A 16,980-nucleotide genomic window follows, 5' to 3' on the forward strand; every position below is an offset into this window, starting at 1 on the left:
GAAATCCAGACAGTCCCTGGAGTGGGAAGTATGAAAACCTCTGTGTATCCCGTGACCAGATCCCATCCCCACCCCCACTGGCATTCATGATCCTTCCCAATCAGACTCCAACCTCCTCTGGCCTTATTGTGTCCCTTGCTGTGCCATTAAGCAAAGTTGCCCATTGTTCCCTTCAAAGGGATACTCTCAATCCAGCATGCTCTTAGTCCTGAAGGCAGAGAGAGCAGCACAGGCAAAGGATTTGGAGCAGGAGGGCTTGTGTTTGCAGAACTAGAAGCAGTTGTGTGTCTGGAATACAGAAAGTTAAAGGGAGATGCCTGGTTCATGGAGTTGATGAATCTGAGAAGCCATAGGAAGGACTTTTGTCTTTATCTCAAGAGCAATGGGTGGGAGATGTTATTGACAGGGTGTAGGCAGGGAGCAATGATTGGTTCTGCTCTGGAAAGCTCCCTCTGAAAGCAGGGAGAGCCAGGAAGGGGCAGTTATAGTTATTCAGGTGGGAGAGGCTCTCAGAGCTCCTAGGTCCAGGAACTGTCTGACCCCCACATGACTTTGTAGGGTATGATTGGAGGATCCCAAGGATCCCCAGCCCAGCTGAAGGCAAATTTGAGGTATCTGTGTACATAGGAACAGGAATCTGTGTGCCCCCAGATTCTAGCCCAGAATGCTGGTTTCATCTGATGAACAAATGGGTGGGTGGTACATGGATGGATGGACGGGTGGATGGATGGATGGATGGATGGAAGTATAGACAATGTGCACATGAGTGGGTGGTTGGATTGATGGATGGGTGGATGGGTGGGTGGGTGGATGGATGGATATATGGATGGATGGATGGACGGACAGTGGGCAGATCCATGGATGGATGGATGGGTGGATTGATGGATGGGTAGATAGGTGGATGGACAGAGAGTGGGCGGGTCGGTGGGTAGATGGCATCTACAATCCACTGCAGTCTGTGCCAGCCCTGGAGGACTCTGCTTCTGAGTCTTCACAGAAGGACCTCCAGGCCTGAAGGACCCAACCGGAGCTCCTGAGCAAGGACCAGACGTTCCTCATGAACCTTTTAGCCTCTGAAATGCACTCAGCCCTTCCCAACTACTCAGAGACTCTTTGCTCCAGAGTCCATTTTTTATTTTTATTTTCATCATACATTTGACTTGCCAAAGTGTGACACCAACCAGCCCTGTCCTTCAGCAGCATTGCTGGGGAGGCCCAGGAAGCTGCCTTCCTAGCAGCCAGTCCTTCCTTTGAGCTGCCTCAGGTCCTGGCTGGTGTTCCCCAGAGTAGGGGCCGAGAGAGGCATGCACAGGCTGGCAGCGGTCTGGTTTCCACTGTGTCCTCTATTGTCACAGCCCTCCCTCAGGCCTGGCTCTGCGCTTTGCTCCAGATGCCAGGCGAGCTGGGCCAGCTACTCAGAATAGGTCAGGGACAATGTAGTCGCTGTGGACCCCGTCAATCACCCCTTGGCCGTTGTTGTGGACGAACCAGCAGCTCACATGTGTGCCATTATGGACATCCTTCCTGTAGTCTTTCTGGTAGCCCCTGGAGAAAGGAGAGAGATGCTGTGATACACAGGGTAGACAAGATGGCTGCTATGCTCCTTGGACCAAGGTAGGAAAAGGGTGTGACGTTGCCAACTGCATAATTCTTTAGCTAAGAACGAGGATGCATAGTTACTACTTCTAGGGGCTGAGTATGGCCTTTCCCTGATGGGAAAGGGTCAAATGGGTCAAGACCCCAGAGGGAAATGCGAGCACCCACCCCACAGAAGACAATGCCTGCTGGACCAATGTGTGTGGGCAGAGAAGGCTCTTTCCTCCTGGATTGGTAGTAGGCAGGGTGAGGGTGTCAGATGGGGCCCCTCACCTGGTGACTGCCAGCCGATGTTTCTTCACCAGCATGGTGGCATGCACCTTTGAGTGGTCATTGCCTGGGTTGAAGTCAGACACTTTAAAAGCAAGGGGGCAGAAGAATTGTCCTGGGAAGAAAAACATTTACACTGTCAGCCTCTGCCATTGCCCCAGGTAGCATGGCCACTGGCCTTCCAGGATTAAGGCAAGGGATGAGTGGGGTACTGTGTGCTGGGCATGGAGTTACTAGAAGAGCCTTGCTCATGGTTTTTCCCTCTGCCCTGCACAACCTGAAGCTTCAACATTCCGTACCCAGCAGCCCATGTGATTTTGTTGACATCTTGTCACTGTCCAGCACGTAGAAGCCCAGATAGTTCAGGTGGACGGCCTGTTTCTTCCACACCTGGTGCAGAACCACCTTAAAAGTAATCCCTTCTCCAAAGGAGACCACCAGAGCTTCCCTGTTGATCTTCAAGGAGAACCTAGGGGAACAGATGAGGACAGCAGGGGCACAGAGGCCATGACACCAGCATCTGAATCAAGGACATCCTGGCAGAGCCTGCTCTGTGCATGGCATCTGAGAACACACAGACGCCAGGCACTAGCTCAGGGCTGCTGGAGGAAAGACATGTCATGCATGCTGACTCTGCCTCCACTGGATCCATTCTTGCTCCTCCAGAAGCAGGAAAGGGGTTTCCTGTGCATGTGGAGGCCTGGGATCCAGTCCCAGCTCTGCCGCTAGCTTCCTGGGCAGGTTCTACACCGGCTCTGAGCCTCTGTGGGAGTAACACTGCTGCCTGCCTACCAGGCTCTGGGTAATCTAATGACATAGGAGAGGCTGAGCAGTTTGGGAACTAATAAATTCAGCCAGAGAAGATGCAGATGGGATTCTTGCTATTACCATATTGCCACATCTACTTGATCCTTGGGTCTCTCAAGGTCAGCCCTCTGAATTGTCCAGCTACCAATTCTGTTCTCACAGGGGCTCTAGGCATTGGCTCAGCTCTACTATGGTCACCCTCCCCCAGGGCAGGGCTGAACTCTGAGGCCACCAGTCTTCCCTGTAACCCCGTATGGGTCTTCTGTCCTCAGATTTCTACAAATCCTTCAAGCCTCCTTCCATCGGGTCCTCGTATGGGGCCTTACCTTTCTGAGGTGACCGTGACCGCATCCAGCCAGCTGAAAGTACTCTGTGCAGCCCCATTCTGCAGAGTAATCTTCTCTGTGGTCACCTCAATCCGGAAGTCCATCGGAGCGTTGACAATGCCCACTTTGCCAAGGTAAGTCTTTCTGTTCTTAGAGTTTGAGCTGTTTCCGTTGTCACCAATGATCTGCCCATTTACTGTTAAGCCTTCCAGGGGCAAGGAGCAGAAAGAGACCAGGGAGATCTTGTAATCAGCTGGCCATTAAGGATATGCCTTCTGCCTCAGCCACACTTGCTGCAAGGTAGCAGAGTGGGGGTCCCCCGAAGAGACCAGAACTTCACAGTTAACCTCATCTGTTCCTACACACTCTTGGGTCCTGCTGGTGGCTGAGGGCCCACAATGTAGACCTGTCTCTTTGCCTAGCCGAGGAATTGTTATTGTTCAGAGAAGAAATATTCCCCAGCTACAGGCTGAGTCCTCCCTGCAGGGCCAGGCTGTCCTTAACTCTAACCCTCTCCCCAACACACTAGTCCCTGGGGAACCTGGCTAGCCTGTGGTTCTGGACAGCTCTTTTCAGTGTGTAATCTACATAGAGAGATGGGAGCAATGTGGACAGAGTGAGAACCTAGTCCATATGCCCACTCAGGGGACTCCAGGCCTTCCCAGGAAGACCACTGAGCCCAGCCCCACCCTTCAGCTCCGACCTGTAATGGGGTCTTGAATGAGGCGCAGCACTGTGCCTGGTTCTTCATCAATGTTGAAGCAGATGGCATCCTTATTCCCTCGGACTTGGATGATGAAGTGGGGGTCTCCATCCACTGAGGGCACATCAGAGAGAGGGCTGGGTGCTGGGCCTCACCCTCTGGCCTCTGTCTGATGCAATCCTATGCAGACAGGAGGCACGGAGCCCTGGCCCTGAGCCTTGCTCCCAGAGGAGCCGGGGAACTCACCATAATGGTAGGGCTTAGAAGGAAGCTGGTAGCTGGCTGTGGACACAGAGGGAGAGAGGGCTTAACTGAACAAGCAGGCCTGGGAAGGCACCAGAACCCCACCCAGAGTTAGGTTCATACCCCACCCCTTCCTGCTTCCTAATGCTCTCAACACCCACCCACCCCCCATCTCCTCAGGATCCAACCATCTGCCTCCCCAGGGAGCAGATTTAGGAAGACTCCAGGGGGCATGCACAGGGCTGTGCTGGGGCAGGGGACTGTGGCCGAGGCCTATACTCACTCATGTAAGCCGTGGCGGGGGACACTGAAAAAAGAAGCCAAAGGACAGTCATGAACGAAGGCCTGGGGTGCCCTGTTCCCAACACCTGTGCCTTTCGCCTGTCTTGGGGCTATTGGTGCACAATGAAACCCCAGCACTGACAGTGAGTGGGCAGGGATGTGAGCCTTAGCTTATGCTATAGAAATGGGGGCATGCCCAGGAACTATTTTCTAGGTCTGGTACCGATATGGGTGTGATTTTAAGGCCAAGGGCGTGGCACGTTGATATGGCTAAAATGCAAGCCATCAGAAGGTCAGCTTCTCTGTCCTGAGTAAAGCTCACAGCACATCCTGTCTGCCACTCTTCAACTCCTGCCCCATCCCTTGTTGGGGTGGGATGAGGCTTACAGCTGTCCTTGATAGTAACACACACACACACACACACACACACACACACACACCTTATAGGCACATACACACCAGTGATGTACATTTGACAGGGCTGTTCTACGGGGAAAGCTGGATAGAACAACCTGTATTGATAGAGGTGAGGCAGGCAGGGGCTGGGGTAGCTCTGCCTGGTGGTGATGGGCTAGTGAGGGGTGAGGCTCCAATTTTATGATGAGAGACACACTGGGTGCTGTAAGCCACCTCCAGTCAAAGAACAAGGACCTGGTGTTCAGAGAGGGCAGACCTTGACCCAAAGTTGCTCATGAGTGGGCAGCGGAGCTGGGACCTGAGCCCAGGCCTGCTTGGAAAGGCCTCCTGAGTTCTCTCCTATCTCCCTCCCGGAACCCTCCTCGCCCCCCTCCCCCCCCCAAGAGCTCCTGGCTGAAGCTCACCTGATTCCTGAGGACCTGTGAGGGGGGAAGGGGAGAAATGCGTTAGCAGCCACCGACTCCTGGGGTCTGGGCCAATGTGATCAATATGCTTCCTGTCCAAGCTGCCCCATGCTGGGGGCCTCCCAGCAGCCAGCTGAGCTCCCACAATGAGGAGCTCCTGGCCTGGCTTGGACCAGCTCTTTCCCTCCCATGTCCCCCAATGCCCACACCCCAGCCTGTGTGTCCAATTGTGGGGATACTCAGGGCTGCCCTCTTCGGGTATGGTGAGCCAGCCTGGTCCCAGCCTCCAGCTCTCAGAGCCTCATACTCTCGTCGCATGCTCGTGGCCTAGCTTTAAGGCTGGGAGTGCTTCTTCCTGTCTAACTGAGCCCTTCCATGTTGCAGCCTAAGTCCCTCTCCCGGAAGTGACCCTGGGCAGGGGACTCACTCCTGACTTCATATCCCTTTAGAGACTCAGAGTTTTGTCATCACCCCCCCCCTCCCCCCACGGTCCACGCTGATGGCTTCACCCCCTCCAAACACACTCCCCAGCACTTGGCCAGTTTTCCTTCAGTGCCCCGGGGCCTGCTCCTCTTCAGTGTGGCTGGGTCTCCCCAGCCTGGCCCACTGCTCTCAGGACACCCAAGGCCTGGCCCTAGAGGAAGGCCTCCAAGTTCTGGCCTTCACTCCCCATGCCCACCTTCCCCAGGCTTGTCAGCAATATCCATCTGGTTGTCACTGTCCTCAGGCTTGGTCACCACCATGGAGGTCAGCGGGGTCACAAAGTGGTACTTGAGGGACAGTTCCAGGGCCTGGGCTGTGAGGTTCTCCTTCTCACTTCCATGGGCGTTCTTGCTATAGAGAGGGGCGTGGAGACAGGGTCAGCTCAGAGCTCAGCTCCTTGCCCATCTTCCCTGCTCTGACGCCCATTACCAGGCCAGGAGCCCCAGCAGCTGCCCAGGACCCCCTCTGCCCATGGCGGAGCCTGTTAGTACTCAGAAAAACCTGGTTCACCAGCTCCCTGGGACAGATGGACAGGCTGTGCCTCCTCTCTGAGGGGGCCTCCATTACCCCAGATATAAAATATAAGGGACTTGCAATGGCCACCGCCACAGTCACTCCTGGGGAGTGCTCAGCAGGTGCCAGGCCCTGCACCAGGGGCGCTTCCCAGGCTAGTCCCTCCTTAAAGGAGATGACATGCTTCTCCAATGGGCCCCGGCTCTGCCCTCTGGGCGCTGAGGGCTCGCCCCCGGCCTTGGCCCTTCCATCGCTGCCCCCAGATGTCAGGCTGGGCTCTGCCTTGGAAAACATTCTGATGGACTGGGTAGAAATGTGGGCAGGGCAGCTGGGCGTGTGCGTGAGGTGTAGTTCCTGAGGTGTGGACCAGTCATGTTCCTCTTGGGAACCCGCAGAGCAGTGCCAGCCAGGGTCAGGCACAGGGAGATGATGGGGCAGTGCCAGGGCCCAGTGTGGGACCCAGCTCTGTGAGGGATGGTTCTGAGTCACCGTTTGTCCAGCAGCTGCTCAATGGTGAGGTAGGCCCAGAGCCGCTCAATGTAGCTCCCGAAAATGTAGTCCTGCTCCTGCAGGGCCTTCTCCATCTCCTTCAAGTCCACCTCCTCTGTGAAGGTCAGGTCAGTGAGCGCCTGGGGCAGGGGTGGGAGAAGGTGAGAGGCATAAGGAATGGAGGTTTGAAGCCAGGTGGCCTGGTTCAGGGATGGCCACTGCTAGACCATCAGCCCATAGACACAGGCTCCATCATTGCTTGATTCCCCCATTCCCAGCCCATATCAGGCCCAGCCCAGCTTACCCCGTGGCCCTTCACATCTGCCTTAAAGTTGTTCATGTCCTGGTCCACCAGGCGCCCAGCCACCATGATCTCAGAGCCATCGTAGAAGTGCTGGTAAGTGTTGCGGGTCAGGTCCAGGATAGCGTTCTCAGGATACTCCACCTCCACTCCTGTCAGCAGCGGGTTGGCCACCTCCTCATAGAAGCCCTGGAATCCAGAGAGGGGACCTGGTCACCTCAGGCCACCAGGGCATGCGGGAACGGTGAGGAGTGTGGGAGGGTTCTCACTGGTGCCTCCAAAGGCTGTTGAGTCCCACAGGCTGGGCCGGGCCTGGCCTGATCTCCACTTCTACGTGGCCCTGGCTGTGCCCTTCAGTGTGTGGGAGCCCCTCTGCCTCCCCTTCCTCAGCCCACCCCACACTTCGCACCCAGAAAAATACAAGCGTTCTTGCACTCAGGAAGCACTCAAGAAATGTTTGGTGGCATGAAGGGAAGGAAGAGAGAAGGACAGGAGGTGAGGCTGGATAGAGAAGGTGTCAGGGGGAGCAGGTGGGATGGAGGCTCAGGGGTCCACTGAGGAGGTGGACCAGCAGAGTGGGGATTGCCAGGTTTAGTGAATGAAATACAGTTAAATTGGAATGTCAGATAAACAAGACATTAATTTTTGTTATAAGTATGTCTGTTGTAGGCTGAATTGTGTAATCCAAAATACCCAAAATATGTAGTTAAATTCCTTACCCTCAGTCCCTCAAGAAGTGGCCTTGTTTGGCGACAGGGTCTTTACAGAGGTAACTAATTCAAAATGAGGACTTTGGGATGGACCCCAGTCCAATGTGACTGGAGTCCTTATCGAAAAGGGGACAAACACACACAGGGGAGAGGATGTGAAGAGACAGGGAGAAGCCATGGAGGGAGGCCTGGCAGATCCCCCCTCGGGGCCCTCAAAGGAACCAACCCTGCCCACACCTTCATCTTGGACTTCTAGCCTCCAGAACTGTGGGACAGCACGTTCCTGCTGTAAGCCTCTCTGTTTGTAGCACATTGTCCTGGCAGCCCCCAAACTAATGCAGTGTCCAATGCAATCTTCAGGGCACACTTACACTACAAAAGTACTTTTTTTTTTCTCTCCCAGAAATTCATATTTAACCGATGTCCTATAGTTGCTCTGGTAATCCTATGGAGGAACCTCTTCTTTGCAGCCCAAGGACCACGCTAGAACTATTAATGATGGGTAAGAACCAGAGGTAGATTTCAACTTAAGAGGAAGTGCTTTCTAATTATTAAAATGATACCTGAGGGCATAGCTCCCGGAGGAAGGCGTGAGCCCCTCATTGCTGGAGGGGTGCAAGACAAGGCATACCTGCAGCTGCAAGGTGGCATCGGAATCCTCATAAATGCGCCGGGCAAAACCATCATTCTCCAGGGCCAAGCTTTCCAGGAAGTTATAATTCACACCTCTGCCAAAGCCCAGGGTGTATAAGGGGAACTTGCCTTGAATGGCACTCAGCACGTTCTCCTGTATTTTATCGGGTCTGCTCTCACCTGCGGGATAAAGGGGTGTTCACACTCTAGCCACCACCCGGACAACTGTCTGGACCCGCTCTGTCTGAAGAGATCAGATTCCTACCCGTGCAGCGCGGGTGGTGTCATGGCCAGGAAACTTTGTCAGGCCAGAGGGTGGGCAGCCCTGACCAGGGAAGGCAGCTCCCTGACCCCTAGGGGCTCACAGTCCACGGGAGCCCTGGGGAGAGGTGCCCAAGGTCTTGCAACAAGCAGGCTACAGAGCCAGGAGTGGCAGCCAGGTACTGTGATTCTGATTTAGAGCCACGGCCGCCTGCCTCACCAACATTGGGTTCCCCGTCAGTCAGCATGATGACAGTGGAAGTGCTCCTCTCCGGCACCGTGTGCTCCTCCCGGGCCTTGTTCAGCATGGTGATGGCTCTCATCAGCCCATCATTGATGTTGGTCCCTGTCACACAGAGAGCTCCATGGGAATGGGCCCCCCGAAGGACCACCACAGAGGAGGGGTTGGAACTTTTGGCCCTGCTCCTGTGCCCAAGGACTCTGTCTGCCAGTATGTGGTGGTACTCAGTAAATACTGCTTCGTGAGTGAAGAATGAATGGATGACCCTTTCAGATGGGGGTAAAACCTGCCTCTCAGGGTTGCTGTAGGGATAGAAGCACATGGTGATGGTAGAAACAATTTGGGAAAGAGTCAGGTGGACACTGGGCTTTTCACTGGGAGGAGAGGGGAGCACTAAATGCATCACTTGTGATTTTCCGTAAGAAACGACCAACAGTGAAGGTTCTCTGTGGCCTTATCTTGCTGGGAGTTGTGTTCACCAGCTTCAAGGGATAGAAACAGGCAGATGGGTTTTCTTAGACACTGAGATCAAGTGTGAGGACCCTACTCTACTCCCACCTCTACCCCCAACAGGGTCTGCCATCCTGGCCTGCAAGCCTGTGCCCCAGGGAGGAGGGAACAGCTGCTCAGGCAGAGGGAGGGGCAGTGAGAACATTGCTCTCCCCTCTGTTCTTACCTCCATTAGCTCTAATGTTCTTCACAAACTCCCTGGCCTCCTGGATGTTCTCAGGAGTGGCTTGAACTAAAGTGTCTTTCCAAGTGGTCGCATCATAAGCAAACAGGATGAAGTTCAGGTAGTCCTCCTCTTTTATATCCTCTAGGATTTTGAGGAGGGCATCCTTGGTCTGGGAAAGAGAAAGACAGGCAGACAAGAAGCTGGGAGAGGGAGCCACAGACAGCCTGGTGTCTTCACAGCCAGGGCTGGCAGTGGGGCCCCTGCGGCCTGCAACAATGGGGGTGGGCATTTCTGCCTTTTTAATCCTATTCTCCTTCCCCCTCTTTCACTGGAAACATCAGCTTTGTCCAATTCTTAAAAAAAAGGAAGAAGAAAACTGTCGCCCAGACTGGGTGGCTCAGTTGCTTGGAGTGGTGCCCCGTATTCCAAAGAGGCTGCAGGTTTTATTTATGGTGAGGGCACATACCTAGGTTGAAGGTTCAACCTACAGGAAGCTACCGATTTATGTATGTTTCTCTCTTACATCCATGTTTCTCTCCCCCTGACTTCCCCTCTCTCTATAAATCTGGAAACATATCCTCAGGTAAGGTGTTTTTTTTATTATTAATATATACCCTTCCCCTCACCCCTACTTGCACAGAAGAGTGTACCTGCTTTATTTTCTGGCCGTCCATGGAGCCGCTGATATCAATCACGAAGACCACATTCTTAGGCACCACAGGAAGGCCTTGAGGTGCAAAGAAGTGCACAAAGTAGCCATTGACTATCTGCAAAGGGGAGAGAGACTGGTGGTCATGTCCATGAAGCAACTACACGGTGGCTTCTCTTGCAAATAAAAGCTGACATTTAGCAGGGCGAGAAGAAGGTGTCCGTTTTGGGTAAGTCTGCCACACACGTTCTGGGCCGCCTGCCTCCCCCATGCCCTGCAGGATTCTTGGCCTTGGACCAAATATCCAGGCGGGTGCAGCCGCGACCCCTCCCGCACCAGCCCTCACTCCACTGTGACGCGCAATCCACCAGCCTGATGAAGCCCATAGGGAGGTACCTGCAGGTTGGCTGGAGACTCTCTGTTCACATCGTAGGTTATGATGAAGTCTCCATTGAGGAGGGTTTCTCCACAGGTTGGGCATGAGCGCTGTTGGTCCAAGCTGGGCTTGAAGGACACATGGCCCTGAAGGAGGGAGATGGAGGATCTTGCTCAGCTTGTCCAGGCACTGCCCACTGCAGCACTCGGCCCATGGGTGCCTGGGGGGCCGAGGCATAGCCCTCACAGGGAGAAGCCCGGGGGTGGGCACCCGGGAGTCCTGCCACCACACAGCATACACTGGACTTCCTGAGCACTTCTCTCTCCTCGGAGAGCAGGGGCAACTTGGCGGACAGTGGCCCGCTTATCTGACTCAGCCTTTGTCTTTCCCCGTGCAGCTAATTCGCTGTGTTCAGCCTACTTGGCCATCAGCACTGAGAAGCCACTTACGGAGGGGAGCTTTGCAACGTGGAAAGGAACTTCAGGTTGAGTGGTATGGGTTGGTGTCAAGAGGAGTGGTTGGGGGGGGGGCAGGTAAGCAAAGCAGGGAGGTGGGAGAGGGCACATCCCTGAAGAAGCCAACAGCCCTCTGAGTGTGTGCTCCATACATGCATCCACAGCCCATGGTCAGCAAGACCCTGGAATAGTAGGAGCCTTGGGGATCAGGGTCAACCAGTAGCACCGAGAATAAAGTTCCCCTTCAACTTCTACTCCCCTCAGTGTGGAGTCAGCAGATCTAACTGACTGCTTCTGGCCTCAGTCTCCTTATCTGTAAAACAGGGGCAGTTACCTCTCCTGCTTACCTCACAAGGGAGAATGAGACTGGGCTTTATAAGTTGTCCCGCCCCCACACACAAATACCAGTTCCAGCACAAACACTTTGAGGTAATCAAGCACCCCTACTGGCCCTCTGAAACTGGGGGACAGGAAGAGGGGTTGGGGAAGGGCTGCTGGGGCATGTTAGTTCCCCCAACAGGTGGTCTTCAGCAAAAGGCCCCCCACCCCCCACCTCCAGCATCCCCACTCCTGACCCAGGTGGCCAGGGAGACAGTGAGGCAGCAGATAGACACACGCTCACTAGCATCAGCCACGCCCTAGGGCTCAGACTGGTCCTGGTAGGGTCTGAGTTCCTGCCCCTGCCCCCCAGGCCTGAGAAACATCTATACCACCTTTTTCCCTGAGAAGGACTTGGTGAGGGCGCTTTCCAGGAGGTCATTAGTGATGAATGAGGCCTCAGCATCCAGCATGCTAATGCCCTGGGGCTCAAAGATGTCTACCAGGATCTGCAATGTGCAAAGGTAAGGCGATGTTACTCAGTGATAGTACAGACGCCAACCTCTAGGACAGGGCCCACAGAGATGGGTCAGGGATGGTGCAGGGACCAGCTTCTAGCACAACTCTGTGACAGCCATACCTGACGTCTCCCACCAAGAAAATGAATGCTACTCTAACCCCAAAGCTCACCAATGGCCTGCCAGATGGTGTACAATTTCCACCATGAAATCATTTCAGATCTCATGTAGGTAGAGCACCATTATAACCAGTTACCAGCTATACAGAGGCATTTCGTGATGTTGCCCAAGGGCTCAGCATCCAAAGATCTGGGTGAGTCCAGCCCAGTGCCCTCCTCCCCTTGGCCCAGTTGCTATGGCCAGAGCCATTGTAATTCCCCCAAGCTTCCTCAACCAAGTGGTGAGACCTGGACTTCTGTGACTTTGACCTTGCTCCGAGGTCCTCCCCAGGGGCCCTTTCCCAACCTCCCATCCTGTGCCCACAGTTTCAGCAGGGCTGCAGAGGTGTTTGATTACCTCAAAGTCCTTGACCAGTTGTTTGGGCTTGACCTTAAGATACATCTCGTACTTGCCCTTGTTCCTCTTCAGCAGCTCTTCGTAGGTTAGCTCAAACGTGACATTGCTGCCCGCAGCCACATTGACTGACACCGTGAATTTCTCCAACTTCCGCCCAGAGGCCCTGAATGGGGTGCAAGACAGCGACTGCCCCACAGACTGCACAACCCCACCCATCCTGAGCCTTGGGTTCAAGTCAGCCCCTTGAGGGAGACACTACTCACTCTAAGCCTCAACATCATAATGGGATAACGTTGTAAGAATTACGGACATGTTTTGCAATAAGAAGAAAAAGAAGGAGGAGGAGGAGGAGAAGTTGAAGGAAGAGGAGGAGGAGGAGGAAGAGGAAGAGGAGGAGGAGGCGGAGGAGGAGAAGAAGAAGAAGGAAGGACTGCTACTGTTGTTGTTTGCATCCCTTACAGACCAGACATTCTCCCCAAGGCCTGGGGCTCCGAACTTACTTGACCAAACCAGCTGTCTTGCCCTGGGACACAGCCTTTTCATACTGCTTCTTGGCGACTTCCTTCTCCTTGACATTACCAGGGTAGGTAACACCGTCGATGGTCCTGCAGGGAAAGAGTTGGGGGGTTCATGCTGGGCCAGAATCCCCATCCAGAGCCCAGAGCCAGCAGCCATGGGGACACCCACAGTGTGAAGTTGGTGATGAAAGCGGTCTTGGGCAGCTCCACGTCAAAGAAAACCTCCTTGGCGGCATCTGCCCGGTTGACGGCACTCGTGGTGACAACATTGTGAGCAAAGCGGGAGGTCACCTTGCAGCTGACCTTGGTACTGTAGACCTCAATGTCGCCAGCCTTCTGTGGGAGAGGGGATGGTGATCAGAGGTGACCTGCCAACCAGGGCCCTGGAAAGGAGGTCCTCAACCTGGCCACTCCCCTTCCAAACTCCCTTTACAGATTCCAAAGGCCCTGCCTGCGAAGCTTCCCAGTCAACCGTGATGGAAGCCCCGTGGCCTCCTCCATCCCCCTGTCCAGCTGGCCACCACTGTCCTGATGACGGGCGCCTGGGCAGTCCCGGTGGCCCGGGCATGGGCTGGCCTTCCTGAGCACTTTCTCCCCTCGAGGATCAGGGCCTTCTTAGAGGGCAGAGGCCTTGTCTGATTCAGCCTTTGTTTCTCCCCGTTCACGGGGCCCCACAGGTTCCCTAGCTCAGCCTACCTCATTGCTTAGCAACAAGAAGTCACTTAGGAAGGGGAATTTTGTACCATGAGAGGAACTTCCCATTATGCCAAAAAGAGAGGGCGAGGGGAGGGAGCAAGCCAGGAAGCAGGGAGGGTGAACGGAGGGCAGCTCTATGGCGATGTCTGGGTTACACATGGCCTCCTTAACCCTGTAATCTGTTTCCATGCAACATGTAGCCAGTGAGATCTTGTAAAAAACAAATCTGACCCTATTCCCTCTCTTGTAACCACCCCTCCTCCCCCCAGTGCTCCCCTTTGCCCTCAGGACAGTGTTCCCCCTGCTCTGAGGTCCTCCAGGTGGATCCTGTCACCTCCACTCTGGGGCTCCAGCCAAGCCAGGTCTCTGCCCCTCTGACCCCGGCGGTCAGAGACCTGTCCCAGTTCTTCCTGCTCACCTTTCACACTGCCATTGAGAAAGCTCGCCCTCTACCTCCTACTGTGCTTTTTGGTAATTGGGTGATTCTACCTTCCAAATGGGCATTTATTTCTTGTGCTGACAAGAGAGTGTGGGGCAGGACTTCATGCCCCAGTATTCTCTTTCTCCTGGGGGTAGAGGGTGAACTGAGCGAGGTCTCTAGGGCAGTGGTTCTCAACCTTCCTAACGCTGCAACCTTTTAATACAATTCCTCATGTTGTGGTGACCCCCAACCATAAAACTATTTTCATTGCTACTTCATAAATCTAGTTTTGCTACTGTTATGATCCTAGTGTAAATATCTGTGTTTTCTGATGGTCTTCGGGAACACATGAGAAAGGGTCATTTGATCCCCAAAGGGGTCAGACCCAGAGGTTGAGAACCGCCACTCTAGGAAGACGTCTGGGTAAATGTGGATATGAAGATGGTCCATGAAGGTGTGACAGGGCCTTTCACTGCCCAGCCCAGTACCAGCAACCGCTTGGTGTTTGTGGAAGGAAGGACTGTGCTCTGGCCATCCTGGGCTGCATCTGGAGTGGTCAGGGGGCATGGTTCTATGGCACTCTTTCCTGGGGGGTCTGCCAAGGTAGGGGTTGTGAGCTGTGTGTCAGCTGTGCAGGGTTGTGCTATGGCTCAACTCTTTAGCTGTTGGGCAACCAGCTCCACCCTGCCCCCCTCACCATGCCCCCTCCCTGGGGAAAGTCCTCACCTCTTCCACGACGCTGCGTTTCTGGAAAAGCAAAGAGAAACACACTGTCAGGTCAAGGCCAAGGCCACTGTGAATGGGGGGCAGGATGTTGGCAGATGCCAGGGTTCAGTGGTGACCCCCACATACCCCTTGATGGGCCTCTGGATGTAGGGCCCACCTGGTCAGAGGAGGAAGGGCTCTGAATAGATGGGGAAACTGAGATCTGGAGAGAGCAGGTCTCAGGCTACCAAATGGAGAGGACAGGGCTTTTTCCCTGCTGCACAGACCTCACCTCACTGACTGTCCCTGCACCTGGGTTCATGAGCCTCCTGTCAGAGCACCCGCACCACTGCACAGCCCAGGCCCAGCCCAGCCCTTCCTAGGCGCCTCTGCCCTTTTCTCAGAGGAGGACCTGTACAGCTGCTCAGTGAGGTGAGCAGTTCGTGGTGTATCACCCATTTGACAGGTGGGGAAACAGGTCCAGGGAGATTTCAGAGCCTTGCCCAGAAGCAAAGGGTAAGTTTGGAGCCCAGTCCTCCCAAACCCAGCCCTGTCCCCTGCAGCTCATGACCCTGACCTCTACCTCCCACTCCCCATGTGGAGGACCACCCGGGCTGGGACCCCTGCCCTGTGATGGACCCAGATTGTGAAGACAGGACAGACTTACCTCACGTGGCCCAGAGGGGCTTCTTGGGAAGCCAAAGGCCACGGAGCTAGAGAGCAGGGCCACAAGGAGGCAGGGCCACCGAGCAGACGCCATCGCTGAGCTCGCAGGCCTGGCCCATGGTCTTTATATGAGCCAGCTGACCAGTGGTGTCAGTGGCCTCCAGCAGTGCGGGAACAGCGGGAGGCGGAGGCTGTCCGGGAAGCCAGCGTGTGGATGGAGTAACAGGGCTTGTATTTGCCTGAGCCAAAGGGGCCCCATGGGTATTGTCAACAGCATGTGAACTTCACTCCCAGGGCTGGGGAACATGGAGTCCTGGTGTAAGCGGAAGCCGTGTGCTGGCAGAGGAGCTCTGGGCCTCCCTGGGTGGGGACAATGGTGACAAGGTGTGGAGTCCTAAATCTCTCAGCCTTGTGGCCTCTTAACCGCACTGCTAGCAGGGGCGCTCATTTGATTGGAGCATCATCCATACACCAACAGATTGTAGGTTCACTCCTGGTCAGGGCACATACCTGGTTTGCAGGTTTGATCCCCAGTCAGGGCACATACCTGTGTTTTGGATTTGATCAGTTTGAGCACGTGCAGGAGAGAACAGATCAATGTATCCTGCTCTCCCTTTTTCTCTCTCTGAAGATCACTGAAAACATGCCCTCAGGTAATGATTAAAAAAAGAGAGAGAGTCATTTTCCAACAGTGTCCAGTGAGGCTGGAGGCTTTGGAGGCAGGGTCTGGTCCCCTTCTAGTGGTCAACGAGACTCCTAGGCCTCACCCGGGCCCTGGCAGCCCCTGGACCTTCCAGAGTGGCAGCTATGAGCAAAGTGACCCAGGAACCCTCCCACTTAACCACTCTCTCTGTTTTCTTTTTCCTTCAATATATTTTTATTGATTTAGAGAGGAAGGGAGAGATAGAAATATCAATGATGAGTGAGAGAATCATTGATCGATTGCCTCCTACATGCTCCCTACTGGGGATTGAGCCTGCAACCCTGACATGTGCCCAGACCGGGAATTGAACCGTGACCTCCTGATTCATTGGTCAAAGCTCAACCATTAAGCCACACTGGCCGAGCCCACTCAGCCACTCTTTTTTTTTTAATATATTTTATTGATTTTTTTACAGAGAGGAAGAGAGAGGGATAGAGAGTTAGAAACATCAATGAGAGAGAATCGTCGATCAGCTGCCTCCTGCACACCCCCTACTGGGGATGTGCCCACAACCAAGGTACATGCCCTTGACTGGAATTGAACCTGGGACCCTTCAATCTGCAGGTCGACGCTCTATCCACTCTTAATGGAGTTGACAAGGATGCCTGGGCACAGGGCAGCTTATTTATGGATTGTACCATGGCCTTGGCTGAAGTTTCTGCCCCTGACTGTGAGATGTGCAGAGAGAGGTAACTTCTAGGAACAGAGAAACAGAGCGAGAAACCACCTCATCCCCAAATACTTTGCGTTTTGTGGGAGGGACAACTTGAAATAGCAATTTGAGGTTGCTCAAGAGGCTCCTGAGGGATAGCTGGGGACTTGGAGAGACCTAAGAATTCATCATGCAGAATTTAGATTAGGATAGAACCTAAGAGACCCTGAGACTCACCCATTTCCTTCCTACAGGACGGGCAAATGAGGCCCCAATTGGGCAGAGCCTTGCTCAGAGTGACCCCAGCTGGCAGCTCACGGCTCTCCCTGGAGAAGTCCGGGACACTCCAGACAACTGATTGGTCTCTGGAACTCCATCGGCCGCCCCGCCACCTGCCATGGAGGGCTCTGTGTTCCCTGGGCTGGAGCGGCG

The 16,980-nt window shown here is 54.4% G+C and overlaps 1 protein-coding gene across 1 annotated transcript; it reads right to left on the reverse strand.

The window, feature by feature from the left end:
* Positions 1 to 1,093: 1,093 nt before the first annotated feature.
* On the reverse strand, positions 1,094 to 15,331 carry LOC311631468 (inter-alpha-trypsin inhibitor heavy chain H3-like). The gene is made up of 22 exons (XM_084901591.1): positions 15,195 to 15,331; positions 14,549 to 14,569; positions 12,875 to 13,041; positions 12,688 to 12,792; positions 12,188 to 12,350; positions 11,549 to 11,662; positions 10,401 to 10,526; positions 10,006 to 10,122; positions 9,356 to 9,524; positions 8,659 to 8,784; positions 8,176 to 8,357; positions 6,838 to 7,023; positions 6,534 to 6,673; positions 5,728 to 5,882; positions 5,049 to 5,063; positions 4,229 to 4,252; positions 3,949 to 3,984; positions 3,703 to 3,816; positions 3,000 to 3,204; positions 2,166 to 2,335; positions 1,870 to 1,981; positions 1,094 to 1,545 (listed from the first exon to the last, which is right to left on the reverse strand). The coding sequence occupies exons 1-22, from the start codon at positions 15,285 to 15,287 to the stop codon at positions 1,416 to 1,418; spliced, it is 2,670 nt and encodes an 889-aa protein (XP_084757717.1). The 5' UTR covers positions 15,288 to 15,331; the 3' UTR covers positions 1,094 to 1,415.
* Positions 15,332 to 16,980: the final 1,649 nt, after the last annotated feature.

Source organism: Pipistrellus hanaki, assembly GCF_964339955.1.
Source record: "Pipistrellus hanaki genome assembly, chromosome: 13".
Taxonomy (NCBI): Eukaryota; Metazoa; Chordata; class Mammalia; order Chiroptera; family Vespertilionidae; genus Pipistrellus; species Pipistrellus hanaki.

What these genes read in the sequence shown, in the direction of transcription:
- LOC311631468 (XM_084901591.1), bottom strand. Translation starts at nt 15,287, where the DNA reads ATGGCGTCTGCTCGGTGGCCCTGCCTCCTTGTGGCCCTGCTCTCTAGC. An exon ending in AAGACAGCTGGTTTGGTCAA is followed by an intron (nt 12,351 to 12,687) that starts GTAAGTTCGGAG and finishes CACCCCATTCAG; the next exon opens with GGCCTCTGGGCGGAAGTTGG. An exon ending in TTCTAAGCCCTACCATTATG is followed by an intron (nt 3,817 to 3,948) that starts GTGAGTTCCCCG and finishes ATGTGCCCTCAG; the next exon opens with TGGATGGAGACCCCCACTTC.